General features: G+C 38.2%; 1 protein-coding gene across 3 annotated transcripts in view; it reads right to left on the minus strand.

The window, feature by feature from the left end:
- The window catches only part of Cfap69 (cilia and flagella associated protein 69), a 67020-nt gene that overhangs the window by 19368 nt on the left and 32407 nt on the right, over positions 1-15245 (minus strand). For all 3 annotated transcript variants that reach the window (XM_034519524.2, XM_076913088.1, XM_034519525.2), the window contains exons 10-15: positions 14790-14838; positions 14571-14692; positions 12911-13127; positions 9608-9772; positions 2889-3007; positions 647-765 (exon numbers count right to left, since the gene is read on the minus strand). In XM_034519524.2, the coding sequence (XP_034375415.1) occupies positions 647-765; positions 2889-3007; positions 9608-9772; positions 12911-13127; positions 14571-14692; positions 14790-14838 (791 nt within the window). The remainder of the gene's footprint in view (positions 1-646; positions 766-2888; positions 3008-9607; positions 9773-12910; positions 13128-14570; positions 14693-14789; positions 14839-15245) is intronic.

Consider the following 15245-nt stretch of genomic DNA (forward strand, 5'->3'; position numbering starts at 1 on the left):
ACAAAAATAGACCCTGTCTTCTCTAAGTTACTTTTGTCAGGTCATTCTGCCATTGAAATTAGAAAAGAAGCCAAGATAGAGATTTAGCTTGCTTTGTTTTTTCCAGCTTACAACTTTTCAACCTGTAAACTGGGCCAATTCCTACAAGAAATATTCTCTGTATAGCATATATTAATTTTGTTTTTCTGGATAACTCTGACAACATTTAATGCAGCTAAGTTATCAATGAAAGCTAAGAAGAAAAAGGAGCAAGGAAAAACAATTACTGTACCAAATGTCCAGCTATACTTAAAAGTCATAAACACCACACAAAATTACAGAACAGTTAGATGGCTGTCACTGGAACAGAGGTGAGTGCTTAAAAGAGCCGAAGCAGAAGCATCATCCTGCATATGGAACACAAAGCTTCTGATTTCCTGGACGGCACCAATGTGGAATGAAATTAATCACAACAAGCAATTAATTTTTGAAATGAGCAGCTTTTCTACTTGAGTGGTAGATGGGCTTGGTTGCAAACTCTCATTCAGGCTGTCTGACAGAGAAGGCACTGTCTTATCCCTCTAGTGTAATTCTGAGGGAAGAAAATGCTAGCTGTAAACTTAATTTTTTTATACTAAGGTGTTCACTTAACCATAGTAATACTTACCAAATGCTGTCTAATGTACTGAAAAGAAGGACATTGTAGCCTAAGCCCCTCTGTAAATTCTTGGGGTCTGTTTTCATTACATGAAGAACTATGTCAACTCCTTCAGTTCCAAACATTTCCTGTCAAAGAGAGTTGTTTAAATAATTTCTTGGAATAAATATATAATTGTTCTGATCTCCATGTCATCCTACCCCTCAAAACTAGTATTGTTTGGTTGCTTTCAAACTAGGTTTGCTAGTTTCCAAACTAGGAATTTAAAACAACTGAAAACTGTACTCCTCTGGAGCTAGAGGGGTAGCAGAGCAGTTTATAGAATTCTTGCTGCTTTTCTATCGGATATGAGTTCAACCGTCCAGAACGCACGTCCATCAAGCTCACAATCATCCAGTTTCTTCTGACATCCGAGGCCACCAAGCACACATATGGTGAATGTATACAGGCAGGCAAAAGACTCATACACAGAAGGAAAGAAATCTAAAATGTAGTTTGTTTCTAAAACATGTACTCATTCATTCTTAGTTCTTTATGGTAAATTATAAACCAATCACTTTAAAATCAGTGTGCTAGCTTAGTGTTCTTAGTAATTTTCTCTCTCTGTCTAAAAATGTAAATTATATAAAACTTGTCCATGACTTCTTCTACATTACGGTGAATGCAGTCTAGAGTCATGTCAAATGGATAGCAGGCATCAATATGTATCATGTCGTATTCTCAGGAGAGGAATAAGTAGATGAGTGACAAGTCAACCTTTAATGACTTATATAAACTTATCACCATTCAATCTTCTCCCCTTACCAATTCTTTTTCTGTCTTGCCATTCTGTTCTAGTTTCCATTTAGTTCATGATTATTATTCTAGATGAGCAGGCTCAGGACAGAAAAGAATAGTACATTATATGTCAAAGTTTGGAGCTAAAACCATTTTTTTCCTATTGCTTCTCCATAAAAATCTCTATTCATGGTATTAGAGAGGCAGCTCAGCAATTGAGAACACTCATTTTCCTTCAGAGGAACTGGATTCGATTACTAGCACCCACACAGCAGTTACAAACATCCATAGCTCCAGGAGATCCAATACCCTCTCCTGACACTAGTACCAGGCATGCATACAGTGCATACACATACCTGTGAGAAAAACACTCATGCATATAAAATATATGAATCTAAAGTTTTTAAAAATCTATCTAAATTTTTAAAATTTTCATCTTTCCAATTCTATCTCTTATGGAAATTGTCATTTTATGACACTCAGTAGTTTACAACGGAGCTAATGACTATAAAAGAGAATTAAACCATTGTTTTAACATTTTAGTTTTACATAAAGACAATTGAAACTCCAAGCAATATTTCTGACAATTCAGCCTACCATGAACAGCTGCTTGGCTACTTTAAATCTTGTAATTCTAGTCCTCGGTTTTTACTCAGAAGTGAAAACTACATTTCTCTAAAAGACTGGATCAAGAGTGTTCACTCAAACTTTTGTTTTAACAGTCCAAATACAAAAAGCCTAAGTGCTTATCAATAATGTACAAGATAAACAGGGTTTGATAGGTCATAGATTACTGTTTATTGATAAAAAGAATGATGCATGCAACACTGAATACATTCCAGAAACACATGCTCTTTTTTTCTGGATAACAAAAACATATCGATTTTGATATGAGTGAAATCACACAGTTTTTTTTTGGAAGACCAAATACTGTGTGATTTCACTCATATCAAAATCGGCAAAACTAATCTTTAGGTGCTTGGCTGTGAGGCAGATAAGGAAATGTGATATCTGTACAAGATTGTACTTAGAGCCACATATTTCATGTTCCAACTGGAGTGCTGGTAAAATGTGTTATGCACATTCAAAAAATCTACTGAAATATAGATTCAAGCCCTGCACATTACACAGTATGTATGTAACCATACTCTAAAAGTATTAAAATCTAGTTAGGTTTTAAATTTTGTTTATTTATTCAGTGTGTGTTTGTGTTTGTGTGTGTGTGTGTGTGTGTGTGTGTGTGTGTGTGTGTGTGCAGGTGTGTGTTATGATGCATGTTTGGAGGTCAAAGACAAGTTTCTCGTTCTGTCATGTGGATTTCAGAAATGGAGCTCAGGTTGCTAGGCTTAGTCCAGGTGTGTTTAAATGCTGAGTCATCCCACCATCCCACATTAGACAGATTAGAAAAAAAGGAAAAAACATGTATGGGCACCGGGGACCGGGAGATCTAAGCGTTAGGTTTTATGTTACATACCTTCCTTTGGATATAATTTTCACAAAGACCCGACAGAATAAGTAATGTGTCAGACTGGATTTCTAAGGCAATGGCCTCTTCCTTCTCAGCAGGTCTGCTCATCATAGTTTTAAAGATTTCTGGTAAGAGAAAAATTGAAGAATGTAATTATTAGATAAATTTTTATAATTTACTATTAGGATCCCCCTTTTAAGAAGATTCTCCACATTCTAGCCCACAACTCCAGCAGAATCCCTCTGCTCTTTCAGATGCCATTACCATATCCAGAACCACAGACATCCAACATTTCCTCAGAGTCTGCCCAGCATGTCAACAGCACCCCACCCCCATCACTATATCCCAGCCCACAGCTCCAACAGAAGCCCTCTACCAGAGGACACACAGGTACCCTGAACCCCAGAGGCTATCCTAGCTCCCAGAATCTCAAAATCTCAACCCACACAGTCTGCCCATACCCCTGGAGCATAGGAATCACCTGTTACCAGAACAGAGGACCAGAAAGGAAATGGAAAACAAGGGGGGAAATCCACCCAACAAAGATAAACCCCAAAATTGGCCTATAAACCTATAATTAGCCCACACCCAGCGACAGAGGCCAGTTTGACAACACAATTAACAACAGCCAGGGCAACATGGCACCACCAGAACCCAGCTATCCTACTACGGCCCTGGAGATTCCAATATATCTGAAGCACAAGAAAATGACCTTAAAACCAATTTTATGAAGACAGTAAAGGCCCTAAGGGAGGAAATGAATAAATCTCCCAAAGAAATCCAGGAAGACACAGGCAAACAATGGGAAGAAAATGAATAAATCCTCCACAGAAACCCAATCAAACCAAGAAAAAGCAGGTAAAGAAAATGAATAAAACTATTTAAGATTTGAAAATGGAAATAGAAGCAATAAAGAGAACACAAACCGAGGGAATCGTGGAGATGGAAAATCTAGGTAAGTGAGTGATCAGGAACTATGGACACAAAAATCACCAACAGAACACAAGAGATGGAAGGTGTGGAAGATAAGGAAAAATGATACATTGGTCAAAGAAAATGTTAAATTTTAAAAATTCCTGCCATTAAACATTCAGGAAATCTAGGCACTATGAAAAGACCATACCTAGGTACAACAGAATGGAAGGAAAAGAATCCTATTCCAAGATCCAGCAAATATTTTTAACAAAATTATAGAAGAAAATTTCCAAGCTAATGGACCCAAAAAGCAGGCTGGTGTAGACATTCTAATAGCTAACAAAACAGATTTTCAACCAAAATTAATCAAAAGAGATGGAGAAGTACACTTCATACTCATCAAAGGAAAGCTCTGTGAAGAGGATGTCTCCATTCTGAACATGTGTGCCCCAGAAGCAAGGGCACCCACATTTGTAAAGGAAACATCAGTACAACTTAAATCACACACCTAATTGAACAGCTTAATAGAGGGAGAGGAGATTTCAATACCCCACTCTTACCAATGGGCAAATCATCTAGACAAAACCTTAAACAGAGAAGTAATGGAGCTAACAGCATGAACAAAATTGAACTAACAGATATCTACACAACATTTTGACCAAACACAAAAGAATACACCTTCTTATCAGCACCTCATGGAGCATTCTCTAAAACTGACCAGATACTTGGTCGCAAAGCAAGTCACAACTGATACAGGAAAACTGAAATAACCCCTGTATCCTAGTAGGCCTCTGTTTCTTAAAGCTGGATTTCAACAACAGAAACAATAGAAAGACTATAAACTCATGGAAACTGAAGAACTCTCTACTGAATAACTGGTCAAGGCAGAAATAAGAAATTAAAAGACTTCTAGAATTCAATAAAAATGAAGCACAATATACCCAACCTTATGGGACACGATGAAAGCAGGGCTAAGAGGAACGTTTATAGCACTAGTGCCGTCATAAGGAAATTAGAGAGATCTCATACTAGCAACTTAACAGGACACCCCAAAACTCTATAACAAAAAGAAGCAAAAACTCCCAAGAAGAGTAGAGGGCAGGAAATAGTCAAACTCGGGGATGAAATCAATATATTAGACACAATACAAAGATTCAATGAAACAGAGTTGTTTCTTTGAAAATAATCAACAGGCTAGACAAACCCTTATCCAAATTTACTAAAAGACACAGAGAGAATATACAAAATAACAAAGTCAGTAATGAAAATGGGGACATGTCTTCTGGCCCCAGGCACTGCAGGATCTGTGGGTTACTGTACAGATATGGCCAAGTCCACACCACACACAATCAGTCTCACAAATAGCACAGAAATAGCATCAAGAAACCATGGTCACAAAGATACGAATCTCTTACCGGGGGTTGGCCCCAAGTTCCTGAGCTTTTCCAAGAGGCACAACAAGAAAGGCCTGAAGATGATGCAGGGCAACAATGCAAAGGCAGTGAGTACATGCTCAGAGGCCATCAAGGGCCCTGTGAAGCCTCAGGCCATCAAGCCCAAGATGCCAAAGTGCCCCAGCTGCAAACTCAGCCATCTGCCTTTCATCGCTCACCCCAAGCTTGGGAAGCAGATTCGAAGCTACATGGCCAAGGGTCGTAGGCTCTGCCAACCAAAGCCCAAGGTTCAAACCAAGGCAGTGGCCAAAGAAGAAATTGAAGAGAATATAAAAAGATGGAAAGATCTCCCATGCTCATGGATTGGTAGGATTAACACAGTAAAAATGGTCATCTTACCAAAAGAAATGTACAGATTCTCAAAGTAATTTCCATCAAAATTCCAAGACAATTCTTTACAGACCTTGAAAGAATAATGCTTAACTTTATGTGGAAAAACAAAAGCCCAGGATAGCTAAAACAATCCCATGCAATGAAAGAACCTCCTGAGATACCATCACTCTGGATCTAAGTTCTACTAAACAGCTGTAGTAATGAAACCCACATGGTCTTGGCATAAAAACAGACAGGTGGGTCAATGGAATCAAACGTAAGACACAGGGTTAAATCCACACACTCACGGACACCCGATTTTCAAAAAATAAGCCAGAATTATAAAATGGAAATGTGAAAGCATCTTTAACAGATGGTGCTGGTCGAACTGGATTTTAGCATGTAGAAGAATGCAAATAGACCCATGTGCATCACTCTGCACAAAATTCAAGTCCAAGTAGATCAAAAACCTCAACATAAAGCCAGGCACACTGAGACTGAATGAAGAGAAAGTGGGGAATAGCCTTGAATACACTGGTACAGGAGATAATTCCTTGTACAGAGCACCAACAGCACATGCACTAAAATCCACAATTAACAAACGGGATCTCATTAAACTGGTTCTGTAACAAGTAGGCTCAAAGGGGGATGTATGAACCTTCCTGGGAAGGGAAAATAGAATATGTTGTGGAGGACTGCAGGCGTGTGGGGATGAAAACAAGAGGGATCAGGTCAGAGAGCACAGAGAGAGGGAGGAGGAAGAGAGGGAGAGGGAGAGACAACCAGAAATGAGGGCATCTCAGCGATGAGCTGGATACTCAGTGCAGTGGAGACTCCCAGGAATCTACGAGGGTGACCCTAGCTATAACTTCTAGTAATGGGGATAAGATCCTGAATGGGACATCTCCTGTAACTTGGCACAGTTGCCTATGGATCCCCATCCTTTTAGAAGGGAGGGTGGGGAATGAGAGCCCAAGGAACACAGCAGAGCTTGCTAGAGAGTCAGTGCTGGATCCCCCAGGCTCGGGGGTATCTGTGTTCCTTTATTAGAGCTATCTACAGAAATCCTGGGACAGCTGGCTACAGTTCTCTTTTCAAGATTACCTCATCTTGCTTCCCAATCTGGGATGGAAATTATGGGCCTTTGATCTGGAGCACACAGTAGGTTAATAAAGAATAGTTTTCTTCATTTTTAAAAGGTGCCTTGAACTCTCTGCCTTTACTTTCTCTGTTCCACTCTTTCTAAAACACAGTATCAGGGCCAGGGATCTCTGTGTAAAGATGCCGGGTTGGAAAAGCCTGATAATGTGTGCTTGATCTTGGAAACATATGCAAGGTGGTAGAAGAAGAGAAGCAACTCCATAAAGATGTCCTATGATCTCCACATGTGCATTGTGGCATATCTGACCACACACACACACACACACACACACACACACACACACACACTCACACACACACACACACACACACACACACACACACACCATGCATGCATGCATACATACATACATACACATATACACAAATTTAAATTATATTAAAATAAAATTGCCCACAGCATTGCACATACAGGCTATCTATACAGAATCTCTAATCTCTTCCTATCAAGTATGGAATTCAAATTCTTATTTTCTACTTAAAATGTTTTTCCAGTTTGGTCACTAATTGCACAATTACCTCTATTTCATCATGCTTGTCTTATGAAACTTGGGCTCTATTTATGCCTCCGGTGAACACGTTATCTTGCATATTTCAATACTGTATCTCTGTTCACAATATCCCTTTGCTTTTAAGAACAATTTTTTAAAAAAGATTTATTTATTTATTTTATGTGAGTACACTGTTGTGCTCTTCAGACAAACCAGCAGGGGGCAGCAGATTTCATTACAGATGATTGTGAGCCACCATGTGGTTGCTGGAGAAATGAACTCATGACCTCTGGAAGAGCAGTCTACTCTTAACCACTAAGCCATGTCTCCAGCCCTGAAACAACAATCTTTATTCCCTCTTCTGGAAACTATCGTCCACTGAATCTCCAATTAGGACTGCTCAAACCTGAAAACACCTATGCCTCTTTACCTTTCGAAACATTTACTCTCTACACCACTTAGATGCCTCGCTGATTTTCTTTTGCTCTTATGAGGGCAGGTTTCCCTAGCATTCTGATCGATACAGTTTTTAATCTCTCTGTATATGGAGAAAGCATATTTCACAGATATTGGATTTGCAATGCACTTTCTATATTCTTGATGATGGAACTGCTACAAAGCCCTGCTAGGTTAAAAAAGACAAAGGTCCTGCATCTAAGATTTGTGTAACAAAGATCAACTTTGAATAAGGAATTTATTTGAGTTTGAGATAACTCCTGCTGTTTGCTAAGCTTCCCCCTAACACATTCCCTCAGCTCAGGCAGGAGTACTATTTCTCCCTGGATATACAAAGTTGCATTTCCAGCTAAAAGTGGATCGTGTGGACTGAAGATTGTGCAATGGAATGTACATAACTGTGATTTAAATGTACTTCATGATGAGTTATTTTAAGCCCATTTGGAACAAAGATAAATGTTTTACATAACTTCACTTTCAATTTATTTGTTTTAAAACTGGGCATGGTAGTGCAGACCTCTGATCGTACAATTCAGGAGGCAGAAGGCAGGTGGACTGTTGTGAGTGTGAGGTCAGCCGTTTCTACACAGTTGGGCCCTGTCTCAACATATATGTTTGGTTTTTTTCTCACGAATACTATAATCGGAGAGCACCATCTCTCTTCTAAGTATGGGTGAAAAATATTATAATAAGTAGAAGGGTCTTTTTAAAAGAATACTGCACTTGGTTGGCAATAAATACTAGCAGTGTTTATTTATTAAACTTATAATTTATTTATTAAATAAAACACTAGCAGTGTTTTATTTAAATCGTGACTGTTCCCACCCCCGCCCCCAGGCCCATGTGTTGGGAAGTGGTGTGAAGTTGAAGTGGTGTGAAGTTGAAGTGGTGTGAAGTTGAAGTGGTGTGAAGTTGAAGTGGTGTGGCCTACTGGAAGACAGGGTGACGGGAACCTGGTCCTTTCCTGTTTCTCTTTTACTTCCAGGCCACTATGACACACGCATGCTTTACCATAGGCTCCAAAACATTAAGCCAAATTACCATAGGTGGAGCCTGTAAAAGTGTGAGCCATTTTCTCCCAGGTATTTATCATAGCAACAGAGAGCTAGCATGGGCAGACTACAGATGCTCCTGAGAAGCCAAAATCCAGGGAGGTCTAGTTCTCTAATTAACTGGCTCTAACTGGTAAAGTATTTGCATATGAAATTGTGTGTGTATTATGGTATACCTTGAATCACCTCTGGATTACTTATGATTACTAGTACAGTGAAAATGCTATGGTAATATTTGTTATAAATCACTACTTACTGAGTAATGACAAGAAAAGTCTTCTGCTTAGACACTTCTGTGGTTGGTTGAATATGTCATGCAGAAAGCTTGGCTACAGAGGGCCAACCAACTTCATGACATTTACATGAAGCAATGCTGAGACAGCACTTTTCAGAACAGGAATGGGAGGACAGGAGGACAAGTATTTTCAAATAATAAAGGGCAAGGCAGCTTAAACTGGAAGTTGAAACTCATGAATTTTCTAGTATTCGTTTTAGAAAAGTAACTCTTGGATACTTTTCTCTATGCACAGACGTGCTGGTTATTCTGAATGGATTGGAACCTTTATCTGCTTTGAAAATGGCTCTACACAATTTCTACACAATAGAAGTGGCAATCTTATTACCAGAAAAATGAAACCTAACAATAGATCACTTAAATTAAAAGGGTACTGCTTAATAAAGTAGTCTCTAACTGAGAAATAAATGTTTAAAGGATTAATGATTATAAAAAAGAATTGCTTGATATCAACAAGATGAAACAAAACCTAGGAAAATAGTAAGGATATGCTCATTCATAAAATCAATTTGTAGAAAAATATTTCATATGAAGCTTTTAGAATTATAAGCACAAAATTTCCCCAATGGGCTGCCATGCAATATCTTACCTATCAGTTGATGGATAACGCCTCTTTCACAAAGGTCCTTGTTCACAGTCTCATCTTCAAGATAAACCATGGCTCTGAGGAGTCGTAAAGTGTAACGCATCTGGGCAAACTTGTTTCCACGGCCACCTGTACCATGGAAACTGTTACCATGAATGAAGTGGGAATCTGTGGGGAAAAAAATCATAATTTAATTTATACTGAGAAACCCAAAGCCTGAAACATTTCAAGTAAATGTTCTCATTTAGAAACAATACAGCATACAATATATTTTAAGTATTTGTTATATTTAAGCAGATAGCAAAATCCAATCATCTTTGCTTTTTTCCTGTTTTGTTTTGTTTTTACAGAAATATTGGCCCTTCCCTCTTTCTTTCTAGTCTTCAGAATGGAAATGTGCTTCCTAAAATTTTACTCAAAGGTATCATTGTTTGTGTCTTTTGCAATGTTCTCCTGCTAGTAAATGCCATGTTTTAAAATTACTCACATTGGGGGCTAGAGCTACAAACAATACGTATTGTACTTCCAGAAGATCCGAATTCAGTTCCTAGCACCCACAGTGGGTAGCTTACAACAACTGCAACTTCAGCTCCAGGGGATCTGATACCTTTGGCTTCTACAGAACAACTGCACTCACATGTGTGCAAACAAACACACAATTAATAATAAATAATAATAAACAAAAGTAATAAATCGTTTAAAATGGTTTAAAGCATCATAAGTAGACTTGGGGCATTATTTTAGTTGCCTTCAGCATTCATTTAAAAACAAATCACAGTTTATCCACTCACTGATACCAACACTACAGGGAACATTCTGTCCTAGTCCTGCATGGAGAAGGGGTTCTCTGAGTGACCCAAGTCATACAGGAGATGTTACCTGAATCTTAGGAAAGTTACCAAATGAATACAATGCACAAAACCAATTGTTTTGTTGTTGTTGTTGTTAAGTCTGTTAACTGTTATATAGTAAGTAGTTCATTTTTTAGCTTAACCTGCATTTCTTTTATTACTTGTCTGGTTGAACACCTAAAATGTTTTTAGAACATCTGAAACTTTCTGAGTGACATAGCCATCCACATCTTTTCTATGCTTGTTAGCTGAATTACCTTCTTGATAAAATACACATTTTTTAGAAAGTTCAACCTGGACTCCTCATCAAAGAGTAGTCGCTGCTTCAAACTATGGATTAGTATGTTATAAATTTTGTTTTACAGTTGTTTGTAATTCTCATAATTGTTATCTTTCCCTTCTGAAGCTTAAGCTCCCAAGTTTTTAAAGCAAAAGTTTTCCCTCTTGATATCTATCAGAATGATAGCTGTCAAGTATTCTTTAAGAGTCTTACAGTTCAGGTATGCAGATTTAAGCTTCCACTTTGCAACCCTTTTCAACCAAGGTGAGAGAATCTAAATTTTTTCATTTTTCTGTGGAGGGTCCATTGCTTCCATACAATCCTTCTCCTGTGGACTATCAGTGTCTCTAAAAATACCGTCTCTCACAGCCAATCATTGGTCTGTCCCTGGAACAGCACTTCATCATTTTAATCACTATAGTTTAGTGGCAGGTTTTGGTAAGAAGCAAAGTAAAATTTCCTCTCCTTTTTGAGACAGAGTCTTATGGGTCCCAAACTGGTCTTTAACCTGTTAGGTAGCTGAGAATGGCCTCAAACTTCTGGTCCTCCTGCCTCTACCTCCTAAGTGCTGAGATTATAGGTGCATGCCATCACACCAGGTTCTCAGCAAGCACTCTACTAACTGGGGTACATTCTTAATATTCTCTTTTCTTTTTGCTGTAATATATTATTTCAAAGGTTCTTCTATAAGTAGCCTTGGGGTAAGGATTTTTAAAAGAATTCAAGCACTATTGTGTGTTACAATGGTGTCTGGGTTAAATCTTTGCTTTGCCTTTATTATGTGGTGAGAAACACATTATGCAACTTCTCAGACTGAGTTCTGCCCATCTGACAAGCCAGAGGCAGAGCTGCATGAGGGAATCTGCAAAGTGAGTGAGGCCCAGGACACAGGAGGCACCAGTAACTGTAAGCTACATGTCTTCTTATGGGGTAGCATTTTCCATTTTGCTTTGGAGTATTCTGTAAATATAAAACAATGTGAATAATGCTCAGACCTGTTTTATTTACTAAATTAATAAGGTTAAGTTCAGTAACTTAATATATTAGAAGATAGAACATACAAAGGATAAAATGTTATCTCCTTTGTGAATGAATACATGATTTTCTTCTCTATTTGTGAGACATGTTGCTCAGGCCTGTCTTAAAGTCATGGGATCAAGAGAGCCTCTTGTCTCAGCACCTTTAATAGCTGGGACTTACTATAGTCTGGGTCTGGCTACTGCTGATATAATGGAAATGCACCATACAAGATTCTTTTCATTCAGGTGTGCTGGTGAATGTCTATAATTCTAACACCCAGGAGGCTGGGCTGGGAGGAGTATGAGTTTGTGGATAGCCTAGTAAATTTTACTAAGTCTTTTCTCCATCTTTCTTACACCCCCAACCTGTTCTAGAGAAAAATTACTGACAGAAAGAAATCAGATCTTCCTGATCAAATTTGTAAGCACATGAATATATTCATTTTCTTTCTAAGAACTGAAAAAAAACCAACATTTGCAAATTGAGGCTTTTCTCTTTTACAGACAATATCTTAGAGATAGTGCTTGTGGGATAGATAACTAGATTTTAAACTTTATGAACTTATTTAGGGATTTGTACCCACTTTAACCTAAATGTATTTTCAGCAGCTGTCTAGCACTCAGTAGACAATGCTTGTTGGATGAATATACTAAAATATTGTCCAGATTAACTTCCTTCCTAAGTATAATCGTTGTATAGACCTCATAATACAAAAATTTGAATAAAATTATAATTTCTTTTAGACATTTATTAATTATATTTAAGATCTTCGTTAATATTTAACTTTGAAATCTCAATGTTTATAAAACACTTGTTTTATATTTTATGATGTATAAGTGTGGAGCCCTGCACACCTGTGCACATGAACACAGGTGCTGCACAGGTCACTAAACGCCCTGGAGCTGGAGTTACAGGCAGCTGTGAGCTCCCTGACACAGGCGCTTGGAGCCCAGGTCAGGTATTCTGCAAGAACAGTAACTGCTAAACCATCTCTCTAGTCCTAAAATCTCAATGTTTATTAACTCATATAATACACTAAAAGAATGAATTTGATGTTTTGGTTTTCTTCAATGTAACTCTTGCTTTTCACTGCAAGTAATGAGAGTTCAGTTGAAATGCAGACTAGAGTCCTGACAGATCCTGAAGAGCACTCACCTTCATGCCCACACCATTCTAGAAATGCAAGGACCCGAGCATTGCCATGGCATGACATGTACTCTTCTATTAGCAGAGGAGCCACTGAGGACAAGGTGGCTATTGCGTGCAGTTGTAGTTCTTCATACTGGGCTGCGGACCACTCGATAATTTTGAGTCTCTCAGGCTTTTTTACATAGGTCAGCAAAGCCAAAATAACTTTGCCATCGATTAATAGCTATAAGAAAGGGCAAAATGTACTTTGTTAGGAGCATAATGAAAATAGCTTTATTTAATTTAGCAAAATTAATTCAAGATCTCAAATTTGATATTTCAGTGATAATTTCCAATCATTTCTTTTCTATCTGTGACAGTACAGATATCCCAAACACATGGAAACAAAAAAAAGACAACACACTAGCACCATCAAGGACAGCTTTGCAACTCTAAGAGCAATGACCTCTTTCCTGGGGTGTGAGCTCTTCAGCCGATGATAGGAGAAAATATACACTAATCATTTTTGATGCAATTCATGCATATGCTTCTACATATAACAAAACCATAAAGGTAGGAGATTGGAGGCAAGTAAATGGGCGGGGTTTCTTTCCTCCCTTCTCAGTTTTCTTTTGCTTATAGTACTAGCGATCAGACCTGGGCCCTGGTGCATGCTAGTCCAACAGCCTGCCACTCACCTGCACACCTAACCCTCAAAGGCACATAAACGCAGTAAGAGGGCACTGTAAGCTAATTGTTTCTTATGTACAAATGAAAGAATTGATAGATCATATCAATGACTGTCAGTCAGGTCACTTTTAACTAGACACTTTAAGATTTTCTAATTCTACTGAACCTAGCATTTCAATAAAAAGTTAAAAATGAATAATTATAAAATAACCAATGGCGAAAGGAAACGCCCAGTGGTTAATATAATCATTAATACTGGTTAATGCATATTTCAGTTCATGAGAATGTAAAGCACTGTCCTATATAATACTATTTTCCCTACGAACTTAGTATCAGTCTACATAAAAATTATGAAGTTTTTAAAAAAATTCTCTACTTAATTCATTAGCATGTCACTTCGTGGTCTGGAGTTGAGTAAGAACAAGAATATTAGTTGTAGCATCATTGTGAAAACTCAGTGGACAACATTTGAATACTATGTGACACAGAACATAGAAAGAGAGATGGGTGAATAAAAATGAAAGATGTTAGGCTTGTGTGGAGAAAACACGGGCTCATAAGGGTCTGAGACCAGCATAGCAGATGTCAGCAGTTGCTGTCCATGACATCATCCCTTTCCTCACAGTCAGAGACTGATAGGCAATAGGTGCGGGCTATGCCTGTGACTTAGTGGTGGAGTGCTTGCCTTGGTGGCAGCAAGGCCAGATGTTCAACTCTGAGTAACTGAGGGGGTGGGACTTTGTTTTATGTTCTCTGAGATCTGATATATTGCTCAATCTCTTAACTTCTACTTTTTTTGGTGTGTGTGCTTCAAAGTTATTCTCTGTATTTACTGTTTGCAAAGGACATTTTAAAGGACTACAGTTCAAACTGATAAGGTTGTTACCTTCTATGGTATAGAAATGAATTGGTTAATGAGAGATTTGCAATCATGATTTTTAAAATACTATGCTATAAGAAGCTTTTTATTAACTTTCCTATTTTGAGTCACCTTTACCTGTACAGTAGTTAAATCTTTACATAAGATCACAATTATATTGAACAGCAATTTCTTCAGCTCGAAATCTTCATAGCAATTAAAAAGCTTAAGACTTTTTACCAAAGGATTTTGACTTTTAACTGTGAGAGAGAAACACACAGAGGGAAATAAAAGCTAAAGTTACACACAAGACTCACCAAGACACTCACAAAATGCTCAAGATGGTACAATTTTTACCTTCATTAAAAGTTGCAAATAGTATCAAATCCCTGGTAAAGCCACATTCCTATTACAAACACACAAAACAAGCAGAAAGGTGAAATTGGACCGGCAGTCAAGCTCCAGGTGCTCAGAGTTGCCTACTATTCAACTGCTGCTACATCACTTACATGCTGCAACTCATTTGCATTCTAATCCTACGAATAATGAACAAAAGGGAAAGCGCGCCACCACAGGACTTGTTCAAGACAGCTTGAGTTTACTTATCTTAGACTTGCTGAAGCGTCTAAGAAGTATTTATATTAGTCCATGAATACCTGATGTGCTACGTGAGCCGGTGAGACGTCAGCACACGGCCACCTAGTTCTTACCTCTAAGTGATACCACAGCAGTGGAGAGGCCACTTCTTTTCAATGTTTACCTTTATCCCAGTCACTCTCCTTATATCAAAGGACAGCCGGGAGAGCAAAACAG

The sequence above is a fragment of the Arvicanthis niloticus genome, chromosome 15, assembly GCF_011762505.2.
Source record: "Arvicanthis niloticus isolate mArvNil1 chromosome 15, mArvNil1.pat.X, whole genome shotgun sequence".
Lineage (NCBI taxonomy): Eukaryota > Metazoa > Chordata > Mammalia > Rodentia > Muridae > Arvicanthis > Arvicanthis niloticus.